Genomic DNA, 22,780 nt, shown 5'->3' on the forward strand with positions numbered 1-22,780 from the left:
CTGAAATGTTCAGTTCTTTAAAGTGAAAAACACGAAATGGCATGAAAATCATTACATGTGGATCCACAGAGAGTCGTCGGCCTTTAGAGATTAACAGAAGTCATGGAAAACTGTTCCATGAAATGAAGCTTTGGGATCATACCCCTGAAAGCTCACAAAATAACACACCTGGGAGCAGCTGAGGACACTTGCGTGGGTAATTTTTCCCACTGAGCAGCTCCTCAGACTCAGAATGTGCCTTGCTCAGAGGCATCGCAGCAGTGGTTGTTAGGAGAAGGGAGGAATTACTCATCAGCTGCCATCACCCAGACTGAGGCTGGAAAATCAATCTTACAATCCTCCAGACTCAGGACATGACAGAGGCCCGGTTGGTTCAAGGTATGAAATCCAATCAACGCCGAAATATCACAAGGAGGGAGCACGGCCAAGAATCAAACAGCGATGATGGTTCTGCTGTACAGTGCAAATAATCTTCCCCAGCACCTGCCAGGATCGATGTTAACCCTTCATTTTTCTCCCTATGTTGTTTTTTTACTTGTTATATTGTTTAATGTAATATCTCATACAATCTTGTTTTTGAAATTTTAAATGCTTTTTTTTTTTTTTTTTTTTTTCCTAGTCACGTGATGCTGATCTGTATTTATGTTAAATACTGAAAACCTGATCTGTACAACAGGTAGATAAATAAATAAATAAATAAATAAATGAATAAATGAATGAATGAATGAATGAATGTGTGTTCAGCAAAGAATCTTATTCAAATTAAACATATTGTTCATTTGTTCTCCTGACAGCTCTGGCTCCACTACACTTCACTACAGAGATTTGCAGTCACTATTAGTAATTTCACATCTTATCTAACAACATTATAAGCTTAGAACTGCAACTGTCATCAGTCATTGCTATGTGCTGTAGAAGAAGCCACCCAGAGGTGCAAATCAATTGTTGAATTCACCAAAGACTTAAATTGTTCTCCTAATGTTTTTAGGTTTACAGTCAATGTTCTTCTGAATTTTAATCCAAAGTCAAAACTCTTTAGAGGTGCCACTGCCATGAAAACCCTGACCAGTGCTAACCATGTAACACACGTGAGGCGTTCAGTAGAAATTATTTACAGCAGCAGAACACAGATCAGCTGGAAGCGGAAGGTAGATGCTCCCCTGACAGCGTTTTGTGTTTCAGCTGTTGAAACGGGGACTGTAGTTTCTCTTTATCTGCCACATCAGTACATGAGTATGTTGTTTATAACTGTACAGACCATGTTTACCACACCAAGCTGTTCTGGGATGGTTCATTTAAAAGACATGATAGAAGAAAAGATGTCACAGCGGGGAGTCCGGCTTTCTCTAAAGGGACTGACGGGATAAAATGAAACGTGAGGACAAAACACACGCTGTATGTTTTGTTTCCCTCCTCCTGGGTAGAAGTCACCATACGTTCCAATTTCATTTCAGACTAAATGGCTGATCTCCTGCCGGTTACTTAAGGGGACGGAAAGCTCCTTTACATTGTACCTGGCTGATGGTGATCGCTGCAATCAATGCAGCATTAAAGAAATCTTGTTTTTTTCTCCGTTAATAATTTACAACACAAAAGAATTGTCAGAGCAGAAGATTGTCGCTTGCTGCATGTGTGAACCACGATTTTGCTTTTTCCTCCCCGCTGAGCTCCTGTGATCTCCTGTTGATTAAAAGCGGAGCACTTCTCGCATCCCCAGTGAGATGATGATTAACAGCCAATGGAGAGGCCAATTCGGATTTAAATAAGGGTGATAAACTTATAGCTGAGAAGTGTGTCAACAAATGAATACTTCATATGCATGGAACCCCACGGTGTTCAATATTCAATAAATGAAAAAAGACGTTAAAAAATAATCATATGAGTAATTTGTGAAAAATGTTTTCATATTTATTTTCAAGTCTAAATTAAGTTAAAATATTAAAACTCGACTAATTTATGTACTGTATCGCAACCGCAGCAGAAATAACACTTGTCCTGAAGATGACAGAAGAAAAAAAGTGAAATCCAATAATATTCTGTTATTAACATTACATAAATTGTATATTTAATTTATGTTTTTTTAAACAGTTCAATCATATGATTATTTATTTTTTAATGTCTTTTTTATTTATTTATCCAACACTTCATACATATTCCATACATACGAGCACTGACAGCTGCTCCTCAGAGTTATTTTGAGACATTCAGAAGCCAAAAACAATCTTTTTTTTGTTTCCATCTCTATTCACAAATTCAGACGCTCCTTATTGTATTAAATAAATAACATTTTGCCAGAACTGACCAAAGAATCTCTTTGGGATTGTTCAGAACTGCCAGGCAAATAAATATTCATATCTCAGTTTTCATGGCTTGTGTGTCAGCCTACAATCAGGAAAAAATAGAATCTGAAATGCAGTTTTGGAATTAGAAATTGAGCAGCTGATTGCCTGAGCACACTTTGCTCTTTCTTTGGGTCGACTTGTCTTTAAGTTTAGTAAGTCTGAAGTCAGAGAAAATGGTTTTCGTAACCGCAGTCAGACCCAATGTCTCTACTGGCAGATGATTTTTGTTTTTTTTAAAGGAAATGCAACCCTTACTGAGTCTGTCAGATAGTTCAGATATTAATACAAGCATCACACTGCTGTGCATTCATTAAGACGCCATACACAAGCACATTATGCATTTGCATGATGACACAGCCTGTCTGGCTAAAAACCAGTTTTTCAGCTCTGTTTACACCACGGCCAAACCCAGCCGAACGATCAGACGGCGGATCTCAGTGGATGGTTTCCTGTGTATTATTTTACTTACTCGAGGAAAAAAAACCCAACACATCTTTTATATTGTTGAAATGTTTTCTATTACATCGACACTGAAGGTATAAAGCACTGTGTGTTAATATACATCCGTTTCCATCTTCTCCTTTCACTGACTGATAAAATGTAAATAGCGATGTGTGGACACTGCAATATTTGTTGTTCCTGTACACACAGTGACTCACATGATTCATAATCTTTCCTTCACAGTGGATGTGACACATTACAGTGACAGTGACATTTGTTTGGTATAAATAGAGCCCAAACTGGGTACTGGCAGCAAGCACTGACAGCTTTTAGCATTAATAATCAGAATAATAATAATAGTAGTAGTAATAGCAATAGTGATGTGACTGAAAGCTCAGAAGGAAGGCCACTAAGTGGATGTTAGAGCTCAGAATTTTTTGTCACACATACGAATGAACTTCCATGCTCACTGTACTTGTAGTAGCACTAACAGTTGTAGTAAAAGGAGCTGTGGATGTAGTAGATAATACTAATGCCTCCGCCTTCTTGAAAATAATGATAAAAATCTCCAAGCTACACCCACATGCTGGGCTGCATCACATATTTGTGGTGGGTAGTTGTAGATGCAACAGGAACTTGTCTGGCTTGAGAGACAATCCACTCGGATGTTTTTATTTCCTATGAGCGTGATACTTGGTGTTGTTATACCATGTGCAGACCTTACGGGTAGTTACACTCCTTTTGTTCATGTACAGTTGAACCTTCGTCAGCTACTGACAAAGACATTTGGAGGTTAAACTGTATGTGATAACTAACGAGCTCTGAGTTTGTGATGGTTTTATGTCAAGTTCAAGTTTTTTTTTGTCCTTTCTCCACTCTACGTTTTTCCCATTTACAATTGTGACCTTAAAGCTTGAGGGCAGGTAACTGTCCAGCATAGCTCACTGCCTGTCCCAGTAGCAGTTGCCCCTGTGGTAGCGGGACCTACCTTGCAGCTGGTAGTCCACAGATATGTCTGAAGGGGCCTGCAGCAGAGCCGATCTCCGGTAAACCACGTGGACCCTTCCCTGGTCCTCCAGCTCCTGAGTGCCTCTCTCCAGCGGCTCGATGAAGTACTCATCTGAGTCGGTGCGGATCATCCCAGCCTGCAACACAACGCAACACAACACCAGGTCGGTGAGTGAGTAGAACCGTGTCCCTCACACAGCAAGTGAACCCGTTTCTGCACCGAGAGGAAAGAGTGCGAACGGATAATTCTGGAAACTCGTCCCTCAAATACCCGGAAAGCATTAATGCTCTCACACTGCAGAGAAATGCCCTGCCATAACCACCCATCATCTATTAAACACCAACAATTATGATGATTACGTCACAAATCAAGTTAATTGTTGCATTAAGCTGTGTTTTCAAAAAGATCTGTTTTTCTTCATCAATATGTAAATTTATGCAGCAACGGTCCTTGAAAATCCAATGAGGCATCTTCTTAATGGGGGAACTTCAGTTGAAAATCCATTTCATTAATCTGCACACAGACAGGCAGAAAACACCATAATGCCCAACCAAACAACGTCCCACTAACAAACAGATGCATAAAATATGAGACAAGACAAAGACAGATGTGATGGACGAATGTAATATTTAGTAATTTATTCTAGAGAAAACGTGTTTGTGCTGATTTCCTGCTTTAAATGTATTTGGGTCTTTCCATGTGACATTGCTACACGTTGTTCTTATTCTTTTCCTGTGGCTTTATTTGCAGTTATCAGCTGGTTATCCAGCAGCTGCAGGCGGTGATCGGAAAGCTCCACGACATTAGTGACACATTGGTACAAAATTGTTCTGTGATGGCTACCTGCCACCCTCAGATTTCCTGCAATATGAAGCCAGTCATGCCCGTAGTTTAGGCTGGATATAAAGGTTCGCACTGTCCGGCTAACACAATGATGTACAAACAAACTGAAAGAACAACTCATCAAATCCAAATGATGCGCTAAAGCGGGCGTCACATGCGTGAAGGCCGGATAAGGCTGCATCAAAACGCACCACATGGTCGAAGGGACTTCACTTTGCCGAACCACCTACAGGCGTTTTCTCTAATTGCTGTGAACTCTCCCTTATGCATTTGCAGCTTTGTTTCTGTTTGCAATTATCAGCCGGTTATCCAACAGCTGCAGGTGGTGATCAGAAAGCTCTGTATCATTAGTGACACATTGGTTCAAAATTGCTTTGTGATGGCTACCTGCCGCCCTCAGATTTCCTGCAATATGAGGCCAGTCATGCCTGCAGTTTAAGGTGGATATAAAGGTTCACACTGTCCGGCAAACACAATAACGAACAAACAAACTGAAAGAACAGTAAATGCTGTGCTAAAGCAGGTGTCGCACGCATGAACGCCAGGGAAACGCTGCATCTAAACACGCCATATGGCTGATGGAATTCCACTCCGCTAAACCATCTATAGGCGTTTTCTGTAATTACTGTGCAAATATTACAACTGTGCCCTTCAGAATGCTAATAAAGCTTCAGCCCCGCGTGATGTTTCGTTTCGTCAAGGACTTAAATGCGAATATGTATTATCTGCTCGTCTGGGCTGCACAGCGCTCAGAACACTTGTCCCTTTGCCGCTGCAAACACCAGCAGCATCCAGAGACACAAGAGGAAAACTGATGATTTAAAGTTTAACAATCACATTCATCCGTTAGGGAGCAAGTTGCCTTGGCACACAAAATGCTGTCAGTGTGCACCTGTGCGCAGACAGAGCCACCTCTCACAGAGCTGCAGAGGAATTTGCTCCAGCTTTCGGTCGGACGGTCCAGCTCCACTGCTGCACCTCACAGTCCTTACCTCGCTCTGGCCTCTTCACTAACACTCTGTTGGACTGTGCACATATGGTGCTTTGCAACCAACACGCACACTGAACTCATTTCCAACTCCAACAGTCCCCGATCAACTGAACGCCCCCTCCGCCCCCGCCTTCCTATTTACACGCGCTGCTGGCCGAACTCCAGTTTAAACTCTTATTCAAGCTATCATGTAACTTCAATACCGTGCAACTGAGTCTCTCTGCTGCCATTATTAAACACATTAACAGAGTATTCGTGTCCCGAGGTGTGCAGCACATATTCCACTGAGCTGAAATTAAAAGGCCCAGCATCCAGGTGACCTCTTACCTCTGCGGCAGAGGGGAAATACATGATCATCCCAAAAATGTGTACTGCCTTCTGCCCCTTTCTGAGATCCTTATGTCGCCACAATCCTGTGATAGTCTGATTTGTTGCAGTTTAAGAGGGACAGATTTCTTCTGGCAACACAACCAGGTTTACTTCTTGCCAATGTATTCTAACAAGGTTATGAGACTGACATGCGTCACATGAAAACTGGATTATTGAAGTTGCCAGTGGCACTGCAACCTGGCATTTGGCATAATTTCTCATCATGGATGTTGACATGAGGAGCCACAACCCTAAAATGAGATAAATATGTTGAAAATTCATCTACCTCTTTCTGCCTGGGGACTAAAATAATGTGAACATGTACTTAATTTACTTATGACTGACTGAAACCTCTGCTTTAATATTAACATGATAAAAATGAATTGCTAACACACCCTGGAGCTCTGGATACAACTGTCTAATCGCACCTTGTTGAGTTTCCTTGCAAACAAACTCAGAGTCTCTCACAAAAACATATTGTGAGGCCTTGGGGCCCAACAAACATGTTGAATGTGCTTCCTTCCTCATAAAACTCTTTCAAAGCACATTTGGTGACTCTACAATGTGTTTCACTGGTTCGTCTTTTTTATTTATCCTGTTTTATGGCTCACATCCACTACACACCTGCATTACCTGCTTCTACAGCGGGGAGGAATGTGTTTCAGGTCACCCGCATGCTCATTCATGTACATGTGTATTCTCATGTGTGTTCTAGTCCATTACAAGATCACAAAAAAAAAAATAAAAAAAATAAAAAAACAAGGTCCCAGTCATCAAAACACTGCTGCAAAACCCCACAGGATGTCCTTAAGGTCAACATTTTATAGTTTGTCTCTTCCTAATTTAGCAAAGTAAAATCAGAGGTTTGTGTGGGAAGGTGCATTTGAATGCAAAATGTAAATTCTACTACTGCCTCCAATTTTTGATACTGAAACAACAAAAAAGAAGAAATGACAGTAGGACAGTTTGAGCCAAAAACAAATGACGACAATTTTCTGCAAAAAATCTATGCAGATTATCAAGGGTACTCTGTTTTCACTATCTAGAGTGTGTGGATCTTTAAGCTGAGACACGTTTGACTGAAAATGAAAACCGCTCATCCACAGTTACTGAAAATCCCTGAACATCTCCACGTAACATACAAATGCAAATCCAACGACAACATAGAAAATAGACCGTGGATCCAGTGACAGACTTACAGAACGGGCTTTTTGTGACAAACCACGAGTTGCTTGTGCAACAGAATCACGACAAAGCCTTGAACATATGTAGCATGTTGCCAGGAAACTCACAGCAGAGAGGATACAGACACATAATGAAAGAAAATCTGAATCCAAAGGATCATTTACAGCAGGACATTCTGTTCATATTCAAATGAAATCATGAATGGGCGAGATGCAGGGGGAGAATACAGAACAGGAGAGATAAGGTGGTTTTCGACACATCTTCCTCGTCAAAGACGCATCGAGAATTACATCAGACTAATTTGTATTTTTTTTAAAAATGCTGCATAGCTGCCATGATACTCTTAGTCAGGTGATACAAGTGCGTAACAGACAATTTAAACCAGGTTTAATGTTTAAAAAGTTCATGTGAAGGAACATTTTCAAATTGTTCTTGTTGTTGCCTTGTTAACTTAAAAATATTTGCAGCAGGGATTTCCTCCTCGGCTTATTCTGTGCATTTATCTTACACCTGCAGGCATCGCTCGCAGACACAGATTATAAATATTCTGTATGTCAGCATATATTGTCAGGCTGTGTTACAGTTTTCCTTGCGATGTTACCAATTATCAATTCCTCTCTTGAGCTAGCATGAAGAGACAAGATCAGGAGATCATCCAGCCTGAATTATCCCTGGCACTCTACGTTTTTTTATTCGCTCTGAGCTCATCTCCCACCTTCACTGACTCCACAGCTTGCAGCTAAACAAATTCACCTTAAGACTGACATGCTGACAGCGGCCGAGCCTCAGGCACACACTATTTTGAGTTAAACTCAAATGAATTCCACAAACCTTGCTCCCATTCACTAATTCCACGAATGCCAGAGTCAAGAAAGAAGGAAAGCAGAGCTGGCTCAGAAGTTAATGGGCCCAGATGCCAGTGAAAACCTTAAGGTGTAAAACTTCAACAGGTCGTGCTTCAGTTTGGGATTAGTTATTCAGAATAAAATGAGGGACAACAAAAGAGGAAATCTGAATCTCTTCCCTCTAACACATCATAAATTAGGGTGCGGTCCTATTAAAGCGCCTGTTCGGGTCAAGGTGGGATTCTGAGGCTGTGAAAATAAAGACACTGAGGGATAATTGGACAAAAGTTGTGGCTGCGTCGAGTGCCGGTGTAATTCTGACCATCTTATGAGCTGTCTGAGCAGCTGAAAATGCCACCTTCTTGTTAAGATGTGGCAGAGGCGAACAGCGCGAGGGGTCCAGGTCCAACTTTAAAAACCAACGTCATGCTTGAGTGTACGTAATGAGACTAAGAGCTGACACACTTTAATCGCAATCAAAGCCGGCTCCACACAATGACGCACAACTGGAGACTGTTCAGACGATATCGAAGATCTTTCTGTGTGTGAGACAACAAACAACACTGTCTACACTGCCGCTGAATTTTTTTTTTTTTTTTTTTGGAAACTGTCAAGTTTTTCAAACAACTTTTGGGGATAAAAAGTCGACCGGCACAGCAGAGTTCTGATCAATACAGCCAATACTGGTTGTTTTCATAGTTTTTAAACCTTTTTTTATGAGCTTGTCTTCAACAACAACTACAACAACAAAAAAAAAACCCTGGAGTATAAAGCAGAGAGCAGTTCATTAAATTTCTACTTTGGTATGTAAACCAAAGTTTGGTGCGAGGCCTTTCAGAAATGTGTGTCGAGCAAAGGAAGAGCTGAGCTCTCACCAATTTCAATGAATGGAGACATAAGCTATTGGACACAGCTGTCCTTAAATGAATTTTTCATCTGCCCTTACAGTGGAGACATTTCATGAAAAGGCATTACTCTCCCCCTTGTTGTTCCTGATTAACACTGAGGGGAAAGGCTCAGAAGCTAATTTCACCTTACTGCAACTTTTTTATCTTCTTCCAGCCCAGGAGGAGCTGGAAACTCGCCACGCATGCAGGAAATGTAAATTGAAATCACAGCATGTTGATTGTGGCCTCACCAGTGTTGAGACTGGAGGTATTAGAAAACCTACACCACAGTAATGCTATCTCTTCTCACGCTCCCTCGCACAGCACATGAGAGGAGGGAACAATTACACACATCCTAACATGACGCCTGAGTGTGTCATGCTCTTACAGAGAAAACACTGAACATGAAGACAGTGTCCCGACAGACGGCAGCGTTCAGTGAAAACATGGATTTGTTTCAGCGATTTATTGATTTGCCAATTCTTTCCCTGATTACACAATAAATCGTTTTATCTATAAAATGTCAGAAAGCAGTGGAAAAATACCCCACACAATTTCCCGCATAGACCATATTTCGTTGTCTCAATGGTGCCTACAGCAACAAACCACCACTAATGATGCCTCCTGCGGAGTTTAGATGGATACAAGCAGGAAGTCTGACCTAACGGTAACACTATAAAGGAAAAGTGAGGGGATCCAACAAGGTATTAGGATTCATCCTCTGCTGCTAAATGTCAGAGCAATCATTGCAATGCATAATGTGAGTGGACAGGTAGGAGATCATCCCTGGAGTGGAGCTAAAATCTGTTCAGTCTTCAGTGTAACATATGCAAAAGAATTTCCCGCGCTATATTACAGATGAGTTACTCATTTTGGAGAATAAGCAAAAACCTAGCTTCATATATTTGGAAGGATTTTAGGTGGAAACACAACACTGAGTCCAAACACCCCTATTAAAATGAGTACGATACACACACAGATTCATGCATGTACTGTTACACACTACATGCTTATGTTGTGTTTTTTTTTGGTGTAGAAATATTACGTGGGATATTCTTAGCTCAGCAGTCCTCACGTGAAAACTCTATGACTGAAGCGCATTGAATTCAAGATTCAATTTAAATATGATTCGACACAAGATCCTATAACGAAATTACAGACGCGGTCCCTTCCGTGCTGCTCTCAACATACAACAAACAATAATCAGAAAAAAAACACCACTCATGAAACTCAGGTGACCTCATACCATTCCTGTGGTGCTCTTTGTGAACTGCCACTCTAAACAGAAATTGAGACCTCAGGGGACGAATAATACCGAGCACACATTTTCAGAAAATTTCATTAGAGCCCTTATTTTGCTACATCTCGTCTCCAGCAGTGCATGGATCAGAGCTGTCACTGTGACCTTACCTCCATGGTACGGTTATTTTTGAACCATAGAACTTGTCTTGGGCCAGTGTGGCCTTTAGGAGGAAACACAGGAATGTCTCTGAACAAAAAAAAAGACGTGAAACAATACGGCGTGTCGGCGGGGAGTTCATTCTGAGGTCACTTTAGATATTTGCGAGAAGGATGTTTCCACATTTTTTTTTTTTTTTTTTAATGTAATCAGGCTGAAATGATTGTGTGTACACACCACAACAGGATTTCAAGACAGGATTTACCACAATACTGACAGTCAATTAGAAATGTATTGTCAGAAATGTGATATTTAATTTACAGCCACTAAAGAATATTTAATTGGTCAGTGCAATTAAAAGCTTTTAAATCATACATCAAGGGTAGCAGTCCTTATATGTCTTTATCTCTGTTACAGCCAAAATAATAAATAATTCAAAGAGGAAATTAAAGAGGACTGTGGAGTTACTCACACAGAAACCTCCTTATAAGGAAAAGTAATTTGTACGACTGCTGGATGAATAATTGAGTGGTTATTTTACCTGGAGTAGTATAATGTAATTATCTGTCAATAACAGAAGTCTGCAGCGTGACTGTTTGAGGCCAGCGGTTAGCACGGTCGCCTCGCAGCAAAAAAGCCTCCGTGGCTCACAGGAAGTGACAAATCAAGCAAACCCCCCACTGTCACTACGGGTACGCACAGACCATGAAACAGAACATGAAAAAGAAAATCCTCCTCCCTTTCTACTAAAACTATGTTCATTTCCACCCAGAGCTGAGACTGAGCAACACTGGAAGGACATATGAGAGAAAGAGACATCGCACAACACCAATGCCAAGAGGCTGATGGACCTCAGCGCAGACCACAGCAACCTCCGAGAACAGGAACCAGTCAACATTACAAAGGCAGACGTCCAACAGCAGGTCTCAGTCCACTGGCTGAGGAAGCTAACAGCGCTCCAAGATCACCTGGCAGCACAAATGAGTGAGCTGCCAACAACAGGCGCCCACCCAGACTGGCTAACACAGGGCAGGACGATCCTGATCCGCTGGCCAATAACTTCTGCTCTCACGAGTCGACACATGAGCACAAGAAGGGCTTTGGAAATGACACCAGAGAGTCAAAGCACCAGCTGCTGGTCGATTAGCTTCAATTAGGCTTCAGTTTATAAATCTGGGATCCGCACGTTGCTGTGTCATTCCAGGCAGTTTAGGGCTGTGATATCATCAGCCTCACCGATGAAAATGAGCAGTAAGCTGGAACGGCCGCTATTTATTAGCCACCATTTCCAAACCCCTTTGCCTGCTCCTGATGAAGCAAAGTCAAAAGCTTAAAACGGCAATAATGACTCCGTCCTTGGGTTAAAAGTCCAAAATTTTATCCTCATATCAGTAGTCAGGGCATTTTAATGCACTGTGAGGGTTCATTTGTTAACTCAGTTCTCTGGACTGATCGAGTGGGTGAGCTCCTGACAACAAGGACTACAAACTGCAGCTCTGTGTCGTCTTCTCTGTCGTGTCTCTTCTGTTGTTTAATCAATGGATGCAGTTCAGTTGGTTCACTAAGATAAAAGCCTTCATCATCACCTCGCACTGACTCACTACAGAAACACGTTAAGGACGATATGAGACTCCTAAACCACAGTACCGGGACTGATCGCTGGTTAATTGCCAATTGACCGCTATGATCTGGCCTCTGGCAGAGCCTACAGTGGCCTGTGATGGACATTTTTACAACAGAGAGCTGGGAGACAGCTTCTTGGCACAGAGCTGTAATAAAACCACCTGATGCAAAAGTAACACCTCACCATGCCAGTATAAATTTTTACGATTTGTTCAAGTCATTTACCCTGCAAACATGCCAACTGTTTGCTGATTTCAGCTTTTGAAGTATGCAGATTTACTATATTTCTCTCTGATTTCAAATTTGATTCACAGTCACTGTTTTTTTACAGTTGGTTGGTCAAAACAAGAAATTCACAAATGTTTCCTTGGGCAACAGCAAAATGCGATGAGCTTTTTTTTCCACTCTTTCCCAGCACTTTAATGACTACATGATTAGAGGAACTGGATTTTTAATATTCTGTAGACTAAACGTGTCTGGCTGCCTCTTCATCACTGAGATGGGGCTGCGGGACCTGGCAACAGCATGTTCTTCCCTCAATGATGAACACTTCTGTTATTGCGACAACATCAACGGCCCTCACGCAGACGCGGCCAGCAGCTGCCAGAACCTAGAACGTGGCTTCAGAGTCTGCTGTCGCTCCGTTAGGCAACGCTCTCTTAACATGTCGCTCTCTTATCATGTACTGGATAATTTTATCTTTTCAAGGCTCTAAAAATTATTCAAACAAAAAAACCAGGAAAAATCTGCAGATATAAGTGCATACAACCGGCGACTAAAGTTTGCAGCTAAAATGGTAAATGGACCGATCTTACATAGCACTTTTCTATTTTAACAGACACAGTTCCTCACAATTTGTCTCTGATTCATCCATCCACAAACCGATTATGGCACAGCTACCGTGCACTGACGATTGGGAGCAATTTGTGGTTAAGTGTCGTGCTCAAGGACACTCTGACATGTGGACACGAGGAGCTGGAAATCAAACCACCAACCCTGAGATTCATGGACGACTCCCTCTGCCCGCTGAGCCACAAGCGCGCCTAATTACAGGCCTGAGTAGACATGGCTTTGTTTTAAAAGTTCACAAACTGAAAAGGTAAGGAACCACTGGAATAACTGATTAATTGGATGATAAAAACAATCATGAGATGTAGCCCTAAACACGACTAAACCCACAAAGATAAGGTCATATGGAGCTACAAGCCTGTAAAAACACACTTACTGCACATTAAGGCTGGATTTCAAAAAGAACGGACAAAAAATACTCAGCACAACCTCAAAACAGTCTGTTTTTCCAGTGAATATAACCAAGGTCAATTTCAGGTGAGCTGATGTTTGGGGCAAAGTAACGCATGTGATTATCTGAACAGACCTGCACGTACAGTAATCACACATCCCTTCACGCTCATCAACACTGCTAAAAAATTATCATCCTGGAATCTCTTTCACAAGCAAAAAACATCAGGGAAACACATCTCCAGCTCTCTCTGAGAGGGAAAGTGGGTAAGATTAAATGCCTCATGGATGATTTTCTGGCATCAATCCCATAATTAGAGTGAAAACTAACTTAAGAAACATACTTTCATATTACGCAAGATTTGAAATCCTGAAAAATAACTCTGCTTTCTCAAGGGTTTACAGTGGCACTTCACTTTTCTTTTCTTTTTTTATCATAGAGTATTTGGTGATATCCAGTATCAGAGGAGACAATGGCAGGTGTCTGACAGAGCCTAAGCCAGTTGGTACCTAAACACAACCCTCAAAAAAGGGATCAAGAGTCCTGTGTTCCATCAGTTTAATATCCCCAACATCAGCCCCGGCCAAGCAGACAGCACTCGTCTGCCAAAAAAAACATATGGGATTCAGCTGAAGGGCTCCAGTTTTTCAAAAACAGTCTCTTTCAGTCTAAACTTCTTAAGGAGGTCGGTATGAACGTGCTTTCGTAAAAAAAAAAAAGAAAAAAAAAACGTTGAGGTACTGCAACGTTGAAAAAAGGTCTGGATTCAGCCAGGACACTGCCACCTTTCACCCTCTGTGTTGTTCAAAGGTGTGTTTGCTTTCAAAAATGTGAGCAAACCTTCGTCATCATTACCTGCCATTTTCATCCCCATCCTTTAAGGAACTTTAAGGGAAAAAAATACACAAGTTAATTTCTTATGATTTGCAACGGGGGCACTGAGAGTCTTCGATCCCCTGGAGAAGAAGTAGAGACTACTTTTGAGAATGCTTCACAATGATAAACAGAAATCTGCTAAACTATTTTCAGAAGGAAAATTAACATGAGAATAAATCCTCCTTATCCAGATCCTCAGTACGTTCAATTTTTCTTTCATTTCTGTGTTTTTAACTTCAGCCTCAGATGTGATTAAGTTGTGTTTACCGCCTTCTAAAGAGTGTTTTTTAAAAGAATATTAGCGAGTTTACAGATAATGAATTGAGATAAAGGAGAGTTTTTGTTGAAAGTGTAGGGCAGAGAAAGGTGAAACAGGCTGTACTTTGAGAAACAATATAAGAATTTATTTTGGGTCTGCCTTTTTGTGCTGCTTCACCGAACAGAGCAAACATTTACTGACGGCTTTGAGGGGGTGGCGAGGAGTCCGCACTCGACTCAAAATAAAACCTCATGCCGTTGAATGGCTCTCAATGTCCGTCTGAAACGACAACAGAAAATGTGGGCTCCTCTTAAGTTTATATAGGTCATGATTAAAAATGTTTAAACACATAAATATCAATAAAAGAACCCCGGCAGCACACACTGAACTGAACCCTCCGCTGCTGAGGAGAAAACTTGGAAGAAATAGCTTGGCTTTGCATATCTTGGTGTGCCTCCCCTCCTGCACCTCAAACCATATACCCAAACAGCTCTGGGGTCAAGCCTCTGCAACAAGCCTTGGCTAAGTCAACAAGGAACATTAAGAACTATTAGTGAATAAAACTCTTGTGCCCGACTACAGTTCACTGCAAAGAGGAACTGGCTCACTTTCTAATCAAAAAGGATATTTTCTTTGCTTTTTTTTTTTCCCCCCTCCATGGCAGCTCCAGATATGTCAGGAGCTGTGCACGTCCAGAAGGCTCTTTTATGTCTCCGAGGCCAAAAGTTTAGGCCACTGATTTTGTCACTCCTCATGAATCTCAGCACTGTAAACGTTTCCTTGGGCGAGTCTTGCCCGGAGGAGTTTGAGGAGGAAGTGTTGCGCTGACAGCGAAGGATTAGGACAGCATTTCAGCTGAAATGTCCTCCAACGAGCAGGCTTTTGCTCTGAAAGGATACTCTTAGCTGATGCGTTACCCATCAGGCCTGTGGTGTGTTTACACTTGCGAGTCTCACACACCACAGACACAGCAGTGCCTCACCCTTTTGGCTGGCAGAGCAGATTATGCAACATGACACACTCTAAGAGGTGGCCAAGTTTTACAGAGCCGCTGGTGTGGTAAAGGTTAATATCAACAGTCAGACATCCAGTCGGCGCTGCTCTCAGGTCAGCTCTCCCTCCCTCTGTCTGTCTGTATCTGTCAGTCGATCATGCGGTCCATCTGCCAGGGTCTGCCGAAAAAAATAATCCTCCTTCATGCAACACAGGGTAAGAGGAGGTTTTTGTTCCAGCGGTCCTGCTTCATGGAAACAAACGAGAGAGGCTAAAGCAGCATTTCATGGTTGCTTTAAGGCATTTCCCGGCAGCTTACAGTTTGTTTGTCATGACGAAACAAAAACTGGTACTTCATGGCAGGTAGGCGTACTTCATACAGCAGCTGAAAGTGTGCAAAGTCAGATTTTATCGCGTCCCCTGCCCCCCTCTTCACGTGTGACACGGATCTCATGTTCCGCAATCAACGGGAAGTGGAAAAACCTGCATGCAGTTCTGATTATGTGGCTAAACCAAACAGATTTCTGTTTGAACGCTCAAATCACAATCTGTCGGCAGCGCAGTGACGATAAGGAGAAATGGCATTTCCCAATCATTTGTCCCAGATACAGATTTGAGATCAGGGACACTTTACTACAGAATATCTGTCGCTACAAAGATGAGTCTCATAATTACACTAGGTCTTTCTACAGAATGCTATACTATTTAGTATAATACACTATAAGAAGACAGTGGAGTGCTACAGTGAATCTGGGCTTTACACAGCTCCTCATCGTCCCCCAGCATGAAAAAAACTACTCAAGTTAAAATGCTGCTTTCAAGTGACAGCAGCTCTCGAGGGGGCTGGTTCACTTACATCATTTCATTTAAAAAGAGACAAAATTACCTTTAAAAAGGTTTTAAAAAAGTGTTTAAGTGTTAAATGAAAACAGGTGGCTGCTATTTTAGCTCATTCACTCACTCGCACTGCTGTACGTAAGTACTGTGTAAGTAAGTTTTGGCCACTTTAGATAGATTCTTATTCATCAGGCAGTACCATCAGGATGGTGTCTGATTTGCAGACAGTGAAGACGCTGAGACAAACTGAATCCACAGAGCAACTGGGGCAATTTCTCCAAGATGCTTCGAACTACAGTTTTTTAAGTACCTTGAACAACTGTGCACAGGTGTACTGAGGGGAACTGGTGCTGTTTTAAAGCAAAGAGTGGTCACAGCAAATGGCCTGTAGTTTTGCTTACTGCACTTTGTGTGAACTTAGTTGATAAATAAAGACTATTAATGGCATTATTTCTGAAAGCCTTCAGTGCCTGAAACACAGTACTAAAAAGCCATATTAAAAGGTGTACTACGTAAATGAACAGTGATTGTGATAAACTGTAAATTGTCATGTTCGCTCTTTCTCGACCTTGTGAGACAAACCCTAACCCTCCCCGCAGCACTGCCTGCAATCGTCTAACACAACCATAGATAGAAGATTCGTTCCTACAAGTAAAAACAAAAAGTATAACAAATTATCAGCCAGTTTCCAAATCTCGACCATCTCACATATCTCCAAACTCTCGCTCCGCTGAGTTATTGCGGTGCAGTCCGGTGTTTGCAGCTGCACGGCGGCTTACTCTGAATAATGAGTTACAGTACCACAAAATACAAGATCACGTTTGGATTAAGCTTCACGCAGTTGGGTCAGACAGTACCTATCAAGTAAACAAAGCCTTCATCTGGCTCAGTGTAAACAGAGAGCATAACAGTAGCATTAAAAAGACTGAAAGTTTACAGCCACAGCAGCTGTGTGAGGCTGCACTTAGGCACAGCAGCACTTCCAGCTAAACACGATGCTATCACGCCGATGTTTACGACAACGGAAAAAAAAGTTACAGCCGTCAGGAGAGCTACACCACGTAAAAGCTCACTAATGGGCTGTTGTAATGTCGGCTACACAAAGGTTCTCCTATTCTCTTCTGAGCCGCATTTTTAGCTTGTATGTGTTGTTTGCATTTTGCCAAAGTCTTCTGATTTAGCTACTACCACTTCCTGTTTGTAATGTACCCATGAATGTACAGACAACTGCGTGATTCTCAGGCAAGTTCTGAAAAGTCTTTTTTTTCTCATAGTTCTAAACAGATTTATGAACATTTCTTGTATTTATTAGCTTTCTCTTTTGGGTCGTCCTGCTGAACGTCTGTGTTTAGCACAAACCATAATCCTGTAATTTCGCAAAGTTTAAAATCCCGTCCAGAACAATGACTTAAATTACCAAGGGTCTACAGGGAACATTTGATCCCCCGCCTCCCTCCCCACCCAATGACGTTAATCCCATTTGAATGGGACTTAAGTCTTAATGTAGTGAAAACTCAAAGTCACACCACAAACGAGCTTTACACTTATTCCTCCTGTTTAATTTCAACACTGCTGTTAGTAAATACTAGTGTCAGGTGTGAGTCACATCCTAAGGGACACATTATCCAGCACAAGCCCTGCATCAGTGCACAAAGTGGAATCAAGCTCACTGGTGGCTTAGCATGTTTTCAGTGTTTGCCTCATTAAAATCTTGAATGTTTTTTTCGAGGCCTGGAGCTCCGTCACCCATCATATGTCATTCACAGCAGCGTGAGGGAGTTACTCATCTCATCATCAACTTTAGAAGCAGATCATTAACTTCCTTGATCATCTTCCCTGCTCTGTATATCTGGACAAGAAACAGACCCAGAGATCAAGTCCTGAGTCCTCAGGTCCAAAAATACATCAGACATGAGAAGACCCCCCCTCCCTCAACTCCACAATAAAATATCTGCATTATGTGAACCATCAGCTCTGTGACAAGGGAACCCTGTGAGCACGAGAGTACATGAAGAGAGGCCAGAACTCATGACGGGGAAGGAGGACGAGGGGGAGGATGGGAATGATACAGCGTACACCCACATCTGACATCTCGAGGTCAGTCGCATTCCTTCGTTGTTTGCTCTAATCCTTATTTTTAAAGAGTCGTGTGCAGCATGTTTCATCCACGTGAACGAAAAAAAAAAAAGAAACAAGGCTGACACAACCAGCCGTCCTCAGCTGAGACCGCGTCCCTCCTTCTTCTGACTGTTTACGACGGACGTACTGTACTTGTAAAACTGCCGTCCTTTTACTAAAACCTCGGCACAGACCAGGTGTGTTCCAAGGATCAAACACTGTCATTATATCCTGTTAACGGAAGCAAGAGCCTTCATGGAGCCCATATTTTCAAAAACAGTGAAAAGACAGTCCATGTTTTAAAGATTTCGGTCTTACACCAGCATGTATGTCTACTCTTTCATCTCTGCATGTATAAGACACAGAAGATGGGTACCAGCTTATAAGTTTTCAGATCTTTATCAGTGTGATCGATCTTCATAAAAGGTCCACACATTAACCCTGAAATAGGAAGGAGCATCAAAGAGAGTTTCTGAATCACACAAGGCTGCAATGTTTCTCCGCTGAAGAGATAAAAGTTTCACAAACAAGACAGTCAGCTGACCGTCAGCCAAGAACTGAGCACCAGCATCAGATCTTTCCATGCCAATATCAGAGATAATTCAAAGGAAACTATTCAGTGTTATCAATCCTTGAAAGTTTTATGTATAAATTCATCTGCTACGAAGTTCCTGCACTCAGGAAGGTCTCATAGACAGATGTGTCCTACAAACTAGTACTGTGGCATTGGTTTTAAGTTGGTAGTTTGGCTGAGGAGCAAAAACGTGAAGTCCCAGAGCCCTAAGGTCAGTAATGTTATACAGGTGGAATATGGAACAACTACTGTGTTAGCTAAAGTTAGAAAAAACATTCACACCTAATGTTACATCCAAATTGTGATGGCTTACTCAAACTTACCAGGCTAATTAACAGTCCCAAACTTGACGTACTGTCATAAGCTAATTAAACCTGAACAACCAGAGACGACCCTCCTCAGCCTTCACTGCTCTGAGGTGCACTGTACATGTCAAGCACAGAAGCCGGAGGCTCTTCATGCTTTTTTCATGACAAGGTAGAATGAGTGGTTGTCATTTCAGTCCCTGAAAATGTCCTTCCACGTTCATTTCTGAAGACGGAAAGAGGGAAACGCTGCACTGATGTATTTCATCGGCTTCTATCAAGAAACCCCTCTCCCTGGTTTCTCTGACATTCATGCAACATGAAGGCTGTCTCCCACACAGGCCAGCAAAGATCACCCTCACTTCACCCCCCCAGTGCTGCTGCTGCTGCTGCTGCTGCTGAGGCAAAGTATCTGCCTCATAAGCATTCAGCAGTCAGGCAGCCTGTCTTCTTGCCTGCCTGCTGCAGTAAAGACTTCCAGACAGCAGCCTGGCTATAATTAAGAAACAGTAAAACACACACCTAACACGGGCTAGGGCTACCACTTGAGATCAAAGACCACTGGCCCTCAACGACAGGCTTTTTCATCAGCAACCACTGGTTTGCAGAGTGTTTGATGTCGAGTTATGCAGTCCTACATGCTTTGCATTTAGGCAGCAAACGAGAGAAAAGACGATCACATTCTGCATTACAGCAGCCAGGAGACCAAACAGTGAAGCTACAGAGTGTAGTATAATCTCAACAGTATGTTACTATGGGGACGAATAATCACATTTTGGTTCCCACTGATTTTCTTATGAAGGCATGTGAATTTAAACTGAATTTCATCTCTTTTTCTGTCCCAGCACATCCTTAATGTGTTATTTCCTGTTGTTTTGCAGCACTGATTGCTGCAGTTTAAAGTAAATGAAGTCCACTTGTGATGCTGACAGCAGGGAAAATGCTTCAAATCACTGAAAGCGGACTGTGCTAACGTCCATTTTAATGAGTCACAAAAACAAGAAATGGTTAAATTAAACCGTGTCAACATAATTATTTTTTTTTTTTTTAAATCAGATTAATTTTAATTCTCATTGACTGGTTATTAGTTTGGCAAAATCTTTCTGGTTTTCACTCATTGTCCTCCCGGTGGCTTTACTTTAGTGTAATTATATCCAGAATATGTAGTTTCCTGCTGCAGCAGGGCCCTGATCACTGCAGGTTACAGTAAATGAAGTCCTCTGGATGTTGACAGCTGGTCACAGAAAGCGAAGGGAAAAAAGACAAATGAGATTGTGATCACAGTGTGAGCCAGAGTCCTTTAACGGACAGTAAAAAGCAATAAGTGTATTTGAGCTGCAAAAAAACAGGATTATTTAAATTCAGCTTTTATCCTGAATGTGTAATATTTACTTGTTTTGGTCCAACTGTGACCATTTCTGTTAAACATCCACTGACAGTACGCTTCCGCTCAGTGCTGTCCAGCAGCAGCAGCTTTCTCAAATGATCCCTCCACTGGGCAGAGCGACTGGCCTGTGATGGCTGTTGGCGTCTTCAAAGTGACATCCTGCCACAACAGTATTTACAAAGCAAAACTCTCACATCCTGTGTGGCCCCCCACTCAGGCCCGAATGTCCTGCAAGGATCAACTATAAATGTCTCAGAGAAGAAAGACTGAATCTGTCCGAGTGATGAACTGCTTCCTCCTGCTCCAATCAAAGGAAATGGCCGAATCCTGCAGTGCACAGGGCTGACTTAAAGGTCTGACTGGCATTATCTTGTAAGTGATTAGACTGGTATTTTCACATTGTAAATTCTGCCTCTGTTCTTTCTCCTCTGACATTCAGATCAAAAATCTCAGGAAAGGGCAAGCAGCAATCTAAAATCTACTTTTTAAAGTGAAACAGAAACTATCACTTTCTATCTGCAAAGAACTCAATATACATGTCGCTAGTGTTTGTTTGGACTTCTGTACTTTTGATTGAAAACAGTAATTATGAAAAAGGAGAAATTTTAATTTGATATGTCAGTAGTGACAGCAGCGTCTACACTAATGTTCCCAGGTAGGCATTCGTTTTTAGTTACAACTGACAAAGAGGTGCTGGAAATTCAGTTTGTGAAAGGTGTCAAAAACAATTCAAAACATCATGTTGACTTTAACAGCCACACAGCTGCAGCTGTTAAGCTCATGAGTCGAATCACAGAGTAAAATATGGAGTCTTGTAGTTTGCGATCACCAGATCGCCTTATCTGCCTGGAATAATGAACTGTCGGAGCAAACATTTTAATAACAATAAAAGTCACACATTTATTGATATTGAATGGATCAGTAAAATTTGTGGTGACTACAGCCTTATTAAACTTTTCTGTGTAACTCACAGCTCCTGGTTAAGGTTACAGAAAGATCCTGGTCTGGTTTAATACAGAAAAAGTTCACTGTGACTTTGGACCTGTTTATTTACATTTGTCCAAAACAGACACAGCTTAAATAGCCAATGGCTGACAGCTAATCCTATGTGGATTTGTTGTAAAGTACTGTATCATGTGAAATTCATAGGCTTTCATTAAAGCTTTTCACAGGAGCTGACAGCACGTCTCCCAGCAGTCTCCTGGGCAGTTGCCCTAATGTCCTGATCCTTCATTATACTGTCTTTGATGATACAAAGACAGTATAATGACAGAAACATGAAGTCCTTTAGGTGTGGTCTCCAAAGTGAAAATGCTGATTGATATTCAGTATATTATTAAATATCTTGTGATGATTCTGGCTCGATCACTTTAAATTAGTTATTGAACAAATTAACATTCCTCAGAGGCAGAGCTGAGACCTCCGGGGACAAAAACAATAAAGATTAACAAATTGAACTAAACCTACACATTAGATTAGACATGCCGCAAGGTTTAATTCACATTGAGATTGTTTTGTGTCTTATTTAGTTTATATATATATATATATACTCTCCCTTAGGTCAAAAACTTTGGAAATAAAAAATACAAAAATACATGAACTGCCACCAGCAGTCGAACATCACAAAACTGTCTGAGTGACACAAAACTATCACTCAGAATTATCTGGACTCACTGGGATGCTCTGCCAAGAATTTGGATGTGTATTTTCTCTTAGTTTAATTAACTAAAATTAAAACTGTTAAATGACATTTTCTTCAGCTTTGGACTCAAAAGTCCCCTGAAACGGTATCATTAGTTGTCATATTTGCAGACTATTGCTGGTTGAGGAGCTGAAACAATCAACAGAAAATTAATCAGCAACTATTTTGAAGATTGATTAAATTTTTAATTTGTTTATTGAGAAAAAAAAGGACAGAAATTTTCTGTTTTCATCTTCTGCTTCTTTGTGTTTTAAACAATTTAAACTGAATAACTCTGAGTTTTGGGCAGTTGGTTGGGAAAAAAACACATGATGTGAAAACATCTTTGGGCTCCGGGGAATTTTGATGGAAACCTTTTTCTTCTCTTCTTGACATTTTATAGACTGAACAATTAATACAGAAAGTAATCATTTGAGTAAGACTCAAATGGTAGAAAGCTCAGAGCCAACTAAATTAAGAAACGGTTCCAGACATTAATATCATGAACACGGGCACAGGATAAGAAAATATGTGGCTCATCAGATACGACTATCTGAGGCATCGAGATTAATAACT

General features: G+C 41.4%; 1 protein-coding gene across 2 annotated transcripts in view; it reads right to left on the reverse strand.

Moving 5' to 3' along the window:
* Nucleotides 1-22,780, reverse strand: part of adamts3 (ADAM metallopeptidase with thrombospondin type 1 motif, 3) — a 136,404-nt gene that overhangs the window by 105,052 nt on the left and 8,572 nt on the right. For both annotated transcript variants that reach the window (XR_005894322.1, XM_041042857.1), the window contains exon 4: nucleotides 3,772-3,928. Coding sequence is in view for 1 of the 2 variants with exons in the window: in XM_041042857.1 (XP_040898791.1) it covers nucleotides 3,772-3,928 (157 nt within the window). In the remaining variant the exon portion in view is untranslated. The remainder of the gene's footprint in view (nucleotides 1-3,771; nucleotides 3,929-22,780) is intronic.

This window comes from Toxotes jaculatrix, chromosome 7, assembly GCF_017976425.1.
Source record: "Toxotes jaculatrix isolate fToxJac2 chromosome 7, fToxJac2.pri, whole genome shotgun sequence".
Classification (NCBI taxonomy): Eukaryota; Metazoa; Chordata; class Actinopteri; family Toxotidae; genus Toxotes; species Toxotes jaculatrix.